Here is a 9402-nt window from a genome sequence, read left to right as displayed (position 1 = left end):
TGAATTTTTATGGTCTCTATCGAGGTGGTTATATAAAACTCAGTTATGCCTATAAAGAATACTTTCGTATAATCAAGATCAAGGATCATAATATGGTTGAGAAGAGTTCTATTTACATTGGTATAAAGCTCCTTCTTTCTGATAACTTTTATCATAAAGGTAAGCTACCATTGATTGAGGAGGAGCATTTGTGTATTTGTTCGAAAAGAAACTCTGAAATTCAAAAGAAAGTCAAGTCATCAGCTTATTATACTAGGAAGGTTATGCTAAATTCTAATACCCGTACTTCATCAAAAATAGTTTTTTGTGATGAAACCAGTCATGATAAACGATATAACTATAAGCATTTTGGCTCTTCGTCAAAATATATCCCAGTTGACCTGAATTTAGCTCCTGAAGTAGAAGAAGGATCTGCTATTGTTCTTCGTTCGGATCAATCAAAATTTTTCCCAATCGAAGATAATAATATACACTTTCATGCAGTAGTGTCAAATGAAAGTGGTATCCCAACAAAGTTCTATGACTTCTTTTCACCAAATAAATCTTATCAAGTGGTTTACATCCCAAGTACTCCTGTTAATGTTTTTCGACAAAGCTCTTTCAAATTTTTAGATTTAATTCATTCTAAGCAATCCAATCTACCTTATATGGTTACATATTCGTGCGTGATTACAGATGAAGATTTGCATTCATCATATTTGGTATGATTTTTTTTTCTACAACTATATATAGTTATATCCATTGAAAAGTTAAACCTTTTTTTTTAAAACTAAATAGATCTATTTTTGTTGTATTATTCAGGGCCTTCCTACAGAGTTTGTTACAAAGGCTTTTCCTTCACATCATCACCAGGTTTGCGTTGTACAAAGGCGTGGTTGTAGATACACAATGTGACTCTGTTGGTACAGGGATAAACAATCATTCAAAGCTCATCTTACTAGACGCTGGAAGGCTTTTATTAGTGACAATACTCTTAGGCATGGAAGTTTAGTTATTTTTAATGTCTCTTCATTAGATGAGAGAACCATGTATGCTGATGTAATTACTAAATGAGATATAAATCTATATAATATTTAGTTTTGCTTTCTGTTTTCGTGTAGCTTTTATTTCTATGTTATTAGTAATCATATTAAACTTTTATGTATCAATATGCAAAGTTTTACTTTTGATCTATGACTTATTTAATACTATATTTCATCTTATCCATGACCTATTAATATTGTTATATTGCTGTTGTTTCCCTTTTTTTCATCTTTTCTCATAAAAACTTCCTAATACAATCATTAATTTAGTTTATCCAATTTTTTGCAGTAAATTTTAAGAATAATAATTCTTTTTTATTTAGCTCAATTTATTTTAATTTGTCACAACTTTATTCTAATTCACACACACACACATATACACACACACACACATATATAAGAATAATGATTTTTTTTAGCTCAATTTATTTTAATTTGTCACAACTTTATTCTAATTCACACACACACACATATACACACACACACACATATATAAGAATAATGATTTTTTTTAGCTCAATTTATTTTAATTTGTCACAGCTTTATTCTAATTCATATACACACATACTATAGCCACTGTCATTATGATGCAGGTTTTCTCTAAGGTTCCCTTTATCCAAGACCCTTTTAACGAAAAGGATGAAGAGATATCTCTATAGTCTACAAAGACTGCTGAGAGTACCATCAACTCTCTTTGGCATACTCACTGGTAATTTACACATATATATCATCAGATCACATGTTATATAAATTGTTGTATTATATTCTGTATTAATTATTGTCAGATGTGAATCAATTACATTTATTACATTCAGGCAATAATACTTATTTACTCTAAATCATTTAATGTTTTGGTTTGGAAAGACTATACCATGCCTTCATGTTTCTTTTATTTGAGTTCATTTCCAACTACAACCAATTGATACACATTTTTTTGTAAAAGCTGCAAATTTCTTCCTCAGTTTCTTTCTGTGAATTTATCTTCCATGTTTTCTTTCACATTATTATAAACAGTCATCCCCTGTAGAGTTACTTAGTATATTGTATTATGCACTGCTTGGAAAAATATCATCATAATCTGCATATTTTATTTGTTATCATTAGTTTCATTAGTCATGGTACTAGAAGACTATCGATTGACTCCCAAGCTTGCAAGAGCCAGGCGAATGAGCATTTTAAGAAGCAAGAGGTTGAACCATACTTTGAATGTCAATGATGTTCTTAGATATAGTTGTAAGTTTGAAGTTATTTTTTCATCAACTATACATGTTCATGCCCATATTCACATTATTTAAGTAGTTTCTGATTTTCTTGATACATCTCCAAAAGATCATTCACCTCAAGTCGTGCTTCCTCTCAAGAGAACTTCTTCAGCTGTTTCAAATGACAGTATTAGTCGCTTCATATCAACTGAGAAAGGTCATTCAAGTTGTACAGGTAATAATAAAATTTGGTTACATTTTATAATACATGTGTCTCTTTAGAAGAAAAGCATGTTGCTTAAAATGATCATGTTAATCAATTGTAAAATATCTTTTAATTATATTAATTTACTTTTACAAATGTATTGTTAATTCCTTTTACTATGTGTATATAGGTCACCAAATGTTTAAAGTGAATTTTCATGATCCTGTGAATTTGAGTTCTAATATCTCCAGCAGCCGAGATAAGAAAAAAGTTACATTAAAGGGAACATGTTCCTCAACAAAAGCTATCGTTAATCCCTCTGATAATATGCTGTCTGCTAAAGCAACATTCGTTGATCCTACCAGCATCAGAACTCCTTTGTTAGATGTTACAAATGGTTTGTACTTCTCATAATATAAAAGTGTAATTAATAATTTTTTGATTAACCATTCTGTTTCTCTTTGAGGTTTTTTTTTATCATTCTTTTGGTTAATAAGGATTTTGTTTAATTTTGTTACAGTAGGTTGGAATAATAGCAGCAGATATAAATCATGTATCCTTAGTAACACTAATGCAAATTTACAAAAGGATAAAAGTCATAAACCTACCTACGTTGATGGTGCTGATTATCTGTTTTGCAACAATAAAATAATAACCTCTTCAACCATGAATAATAATTTGGAGAGGTGTGAATTTATAATTTTTTTATATGTTAATTTTTTTTATGTTGTTATCACTCTAACCAATAATTAGCTTAATGAAAATTCATTGTAGTTATTTGTTTGAGTTTTTTTATGTCTTTTTTCAGTTGTATTATACATAATCACAAGAGATTCACCAAGCAAACAGATACAATTATCAGAGAAGTATGCAGAAGTAACAACGAGCTATTTACATCTTCTGTTCATGACCTTGGACAGTCTTCTAAAAATGCAAATAATGTAATTCATGATTCCAATGTATCAGATTTATATCATCATGAAGGTATTCCAACTTTTACTTGACTAATTTAGTAATTGTTCAAATTTCACTTTAGGAAGGTTTGGATTGATTTTTGAAAAAAGTACTTTTTTTTTACCTTTTTAAAAAAAATTGTTAAATAGATAGAAGTTATTGCACATTTGAATAATTTTTAAAAAGAATTATAAGTATTAGAAATGTCTTTTGCTTAATTTTTTTTTTATTTAGATGAAAGTGCGACTGCATACGAGATTGACAGCTTAGTTATTGATGAAGAAGGTATGTTTTCATTAGATTGAAAATTCGTTACACAAATATAGATATATTAAATGATTCAAAATATAATTTACATTATATTAGCTAATGAAATTAAAATTTTATTTTAAAGCTTTTTGGGATGCGGGTGATCCTTCTCATACATGTATATATTGCAAAGCTTTGATGTGGGATCATGAGAGACTTTCAAAGAGTATCAATAGTGTCACTCCTCATTTTGGTTTGTGCTGTATGGATGGCAAAGTTGAGTTGCCCCTAATGAAACAGGCCCCAGATAATCTAAAAGCATTGTATTTTTTGGACGATGAAATGGGCCGATACTTTCGAAAAAACATAAGGGCATTTAATGCAATGTTTTCATTCACATCAATGGCTGGCAAGATTAACCATAAAATTAACAATGGTTCCGGTCCGCCGTCATTTATTTTGAGTGGCCAGAACTATCACTCAATCGGAAGTCTTATTCCACAAGCAAATGAAAAACCAAGATTTGCACAGCTCTACATTTATGATACGGACAACGAGATTCATAACAGAATTAGTGCTGTTCTGTAAGTTTTTTTTTTTTGTATACACAAAGCATACTCTTTATAGTATCAACTTTATTCACTTACTCATTTAAGGTCCATCAATATGTTGTGTTTGTCATATTTTCTTTTCTCTTTTTTTTTTTCAGCCCAGTAAGTTTGGTGGGTAATCTTGAACATGATATAGTTTGTATGCTGAAAAATATGCTAGATGAGCATAATCCTTTGGCACAGTCGTTCCGTTATGCTCGGGATAGATTCACCGAGTCACATTCTCTTGATATGAAGTTAAAACTGATTAGGCGTAGGGAAAAAGATGGTCGGCGATACAACTTGCCTACTGCATCAGAAGTTGCAGCATTGGTAGTTGGTGACATTGATGATTCTTTATTGGACAGAGATATCATATTGGAAACCAAATCAAAACAACTAAAGAAGATTGATGTTATCCATCCATTGTATTTGGCTTTGCAGTATCCTCTTATTTTTCCATATGGTGAGGATGGATATAGAACAGGCATCTTAGCAGCTTCTCGATACAATGTTGACGGTTCAAAGAAGAGGAATACAATAAGCATGAGGGAATTCTTTGCATTTCGACTGCAAATGAGGTCATCTGAGTCACCAATTCTGCTTAACTCCCGTAGGTTGTTCCAACAGTTCTTGGTTGATGCATATACTATGGTAGAGTCTGAGCGTCTTAGTTTTCTTCGTTTCAACCAACCAAAGTTGAGGGTTGAAAAGTACAAGTTATTGCATGAGTCTTTAGTTAGAGGTGAAGCAGATGCTGTTTCAAGTGGTCAAAGAATAATTCTCCCAAGCACTTTTACGGGTGGACCTAGATACATGTTTAATAATTGCAAGGATGCATTTGCTCTTTGCAAGCATTTTGGTTATCCAAGTTTTTTTTGTCACCATCACATGCAATCCTGAATGGGATGAGATAAAGCGCTTATTAATTGGTACTGGCCTTAAAGCAAAAGATCGTCCTGATATTACATCAAGAGTCTTTAAGATTAAGCTAAACAACTTAATCAGAGATTTTAAGTATGGTGATATTTTTGGAAAGATTTCTGGATGTAAGTCTTCTTTTTTAAAAAAAAAATGTGAAGTTTTACTGCAAATTTTTTAATTTACATTTCATTATAGTAACTTTTGCTGTTTTGGTTTTATTTTCAGATGTATGCACTATTGAATTTCAGAAGAGGGGTCTTCCTCATGCTCATATTTTGTTGTTCATGCATCCTCTTTCAAAACCTAGGTCTCCTGATGATATAGATAAGTTAATATCGGCACAAATACCCGATAAACGTCGAAGGCCTAAGTTATATGCTGCTGTTGAGAAATTCATGGTTCATGGTCCATGTGGCAAGTATAACAAGAATAGTCCTTGCATGGTAAATGGTTTGTGCTCCAAATATTTTCCCAAACAATTTAGACAACGTACTGTTGTTGATGAAGCTGGGTTCCCAAAGTATTGTAGGCCAAAAGATGGTCGCACCATAATAAAAAAGGGTGCAACTCTTGATAACTCTTTTATTATCCCGTACAACCCAACTTTGTTATTAAGGTATGGTTGTCACATTAATGTTGAGCATACTTGCCAAACTTCTGCCATCAAATATTTATTCAAGTATGTTCACAAAGGAAATGATCGTGTTACTGCTTCATTCTACCAGACATCAGTTAATGGTAATGCTCCTCCTATTGTGGATGAGATTAACAACTATTATGATTGTAGATACATTTCTGCATGTGAAGCTGCTTGGAGATTATATGGTTATGATATTCAAGTTAAGGAGCCTGCTGTTATCAGACTTCCATTTCACCTACCAGATGAGAATCCTGTTATTTTCAAGGAATACGAGGGTATTCAGGATGTCCTTAGTCGTGTTGATGCGAAGTTCACTAAATTACAAGCATGGTTTGTTGTGAATAAATATTTTCCATTGGCTAGGTCATTGACCTATTGTGAGTTTCCACAGAAATTTGTATGGAAGGACGATATTTCAATGTGGATTCCAAGGAAACAAGGTTATTCTATTGGTAGGTTGACACATGTTCCTAGAGGTAATGGCGAGGATTATTATCTTAGACTTCTTCTCAACATTCAGAAAGGTTGCACCAGTTTTGAGGAAATACGCACTGTTGATGGTGTTACACACAACACTTTCAAAGAAGCATGCTATGCACTAGGTCTCTTGCAAGACGACAAAGAATTTATTGATGCTATTCTTGAAGCAAGTACTTGGGCTTCAGCCAACTATGTTCGTGACCTTTTTGTCATGCTTCTGATATCAAACAACATAGCATGTCCAGATTTTGTTTTAGAAAGATGCTATAAAGAATTATCTGAGGATATTTTATTTGAGCAAAGAAGAATTCATCATGTTCAAGGTATTTAGTTAAAAATTGTACAATTTATGGTTTTAATTTATTTATTGATATGTTATTATCTTGAAGTTGCTACATGTATTAATATAAAAATTATATTTTTGTATAGATCTTCATTTGTCTGACGAGCATATCATGAACTTGACCCTTGCAAAAATTGAAGACAAGATGCAAGCTAATGGAAGGTCTCTTAAAGAGTTTCCAGCGATGCCCTACCCATCATTAGATCTTTTTCATGGTTTAGAAGATCGCTTATTGTTGGACGAGGTTAATTTTGATCGTTCTTTGCTTAAGCAGCAATATATGCAATCTCTAAAGACCATGACAGATGAGCAACGATCTGCATTTGACACCATTGTTGATTCCGTAAACAATGATCGCGGCGGATTTTTCTTTCTATATGGTTATGGTGGTACTGGCAAGACGTTCATCTGGAATACTCTTTCTGCTTATCTTAGATGTGGTGGGAACATTGTTCTTAATGTTGCTTCAAGTGGCATTGCTTCTTTACTACTTCCTAATGGTCGTACTGCTCACTCAAGATTTAAAATACCGTTAAGCATCAATGAGGACTCTATATGCAACATAAAGCCGGGAACACCTCTTTGTAAACTTATTTGTAAAGCAAAGCTTATTATATGGGATGAGGCACCAATGTTAAGTAAGTATTGTTACGAAGCTCTTGACAAGTCTCTAAAAGACATTCTTCGCTTTTAGCCATCGTTTAATCCAAACCTTCCATTTGGTGGCAAAGTTGTTGTACTTGGCGGAGACTTCAGGCAGATTCTTCCAGTAATACCTATGGGTTCACAGCAAGATATTGTGCAAGCATGCATTAGTTCATCTTATCTATGAGATTTTTGCACAGTCTTAAAGCTTTCAAAGAATATGAGGCTTACTGTTGGTGGTATGGTTGAAGTTGATGATGATATCAAAGCTTTTGCAGATTGGTTAATTCAAATTGGGAATGGATTGACAGGTGATTCAACAGATGGTGAGTCAGAAGTAGTCATCCCTAAAGACATACTTATTGATGATACTGATGATGGGTTTCAGAATTTGGTTACATTTGTCTACACAGGGTTATTGATGAACTTGGATAACATTAATTATTTCAAGGAGCGCACGATTCTGGCACCCACTCTTGAAGTTGTCCATGAGGTCAATAACACAATTATGGAATTTATTAATAGTGATGAAAAAGTTTATCTTAGTTCAGACTCATTATGTGCTGAAGAGGGCAACATGGAATACGAGTTGGATGCTATTACAACTGATGTTCTAAATTCGATAAATTGCTCAGGTTTGCCCAACCATCAGTTGAAACTCAAAATTGGTGTACCTGTGATGCTTCTAAGGAATATAGACCAAAGCAATGGACTTTGCAATGGTACTCGATTACAGGTTCGTAGACTTGGAAATCATGTAATTGAATGCAACATCTTGACGGGAGACAAGTGTGGTGAAGTAGTTCTCATTCCACGCATGAATATGGCTCCGAATAATGAAACTCTACCTTTCAGGTTTCAACGTAGACAATTTCCTTTGGTAGTCTCTTTTGCAATGACCATAAATAAATCTCAAGGTCAAACTTTGAGTAAAGTTGGTTTATACTTACCTAGACCTGTTTTTACACACGGACAATTATATGTTGCGTTGTCTAGGGTGAAGTCTAGAGAGGGTTTGAGAGTTTTGATAAAGAATAATGGATCACTAAGTGATGATTCTACCTTAAATGTTGTGTATAGGGAAGTTTTTCAGAATCTCTAAACGATGTGCTTTAAAGTTTTTATGCTTTTGTACAATTCGGATGTTATTGCATATTTTTTTGTGACTTTTCTTTCTTTTTTTAGGTTGTAGGAATTTTTTTTATAGTCAGTAACTACATAGATATTTTATTTTTGAGTCTTCGCTTGCATTATGTTATTTTTTTTAATAATTTTTATTAGAGTTAATTTAATGTTTATTGCCAATTTCAAGTGGAGATTATGGTTTGTTTAATTTGTCGTCTATGTGTTGAGTGTGCAATTATATATAGCACATATTGAAAAAAATTTCAGCAAAATCCTATGCGTTTTTGTAATTAAAATTTGTTCTATAATGTAATAAATTAAAGCAGTAATTTAGTTCATCATTTCCCGTGCTTAGCACGGGTCATGCACTAGTATTCACAAATTGGTGGCATATGTAGGAGACATACATTTTAAAAGGCACTATTTGATAAAATTACTTTTAAAATATAAAAAACTTTAATAAATATTAATATAGAAAACTTTTTATGAAACAATAAATATATACTTTTATACAATTCATATTCCCATACAAAATAAAAAAACACAGAACATACAAAATAGAAAAAAGAAAAAAAGAGAACCACAAAATATGATATTTCCTGTCTTCTTTATATCTCTTGGTATGCACAATATGCATGACAATAAGCACCTTTCTAACACAACATCATGTTTGGAACAACCGATGAAACTAGAATGCATAGTGCAGTACCAATAAACACGTGGCAAGCATACTTACAAACACTAGAATAAAAACACGGTTCATATCCAACAACAATAATATTAACAAGCTAAGATTCTATGATGTTATGAGTATTTAATTTCCCGCCATAGATATCATCGATCTTTGCTTGATGAGTTAACCACATTAAGATCAACCACATATTCAATAGTGGCATTGAGGCTTTTTGCATTATTTATTAATACAAGTCATTTCTTGGCAAATTGCAAATAGAAAAACACATACTAGCATTGGTGGCATATAAAAAAGGATTAAATTACATTAATATTCTCGTGTGTATTTCT

The 9402-nt window shown here is 32.3% G+C and overlaps 2 protein-coding genes across 2 annotated transcripts; both read left to right on the top strand.

Annotated features, from left to right (window-relative positions):
• Positions 1 to 2137: 2137 nt before the first annotated feature.
• Positions 2138 to 7303, top strand: LOC107496743 (uncharacterized). The gene is made up of 11 exons (XM_016118076.1): positions 2138 to 2255; positions 2322 to 2459; positions 2620 to 2826; positions 2953 to 3115; positions 3238 to 3413; positions 3618 to 3668; positions 3778 to 4216; positions 4342 to 5084; positions 5170 to 5271; positions 5372 to 6589; positions 6696 to 7303. The coding sequence occupies exons 1-11, from the start codon at positions 2138 to 2140 to the stop codon at positions 7301 to 7303; spliced, it is 3963 nt and encodes a 1320-aa protein (XP_015973562.1).
• Positions 7304 to 7474: 171 nt separating this feature from the next.
• LOC107496744 (uncharacterized) lies at positions 7475 to 8356 on the top strand. The gene has a single exon (XM_016118077.1). The coding sequence runs from the start codon at positions 7475 to 7477 to the stop codon at positions 8354 to 8356; it is 882 nt and encodes a 293-aa protein (XP_015973563.1).
• The last annotated feature ends 1046 nt before the right edge of the window (positions 8357 to 9402 follow it).

This window comes from Arachis duranensis, chromosome 7 (genome assembly GCF_000817695.3).
Source record: "Arachis duranensis cultivar V14167 chromosome 7, aradu.V14167.gnm2.J7QH, whole genome shotgun sequence".
Lineage (NCBI taxonomy): Eukaryota > Viridiplantae > Streptophyta > Magnoliopsida > Fabales > Fabaceae > Arachis > Arachis duranensis.
The sequence above is the reverse complement of the archived record's forward strand: the minus strand, read 5'-3'. Positions and strand labels throughout refer to the sequence as shown.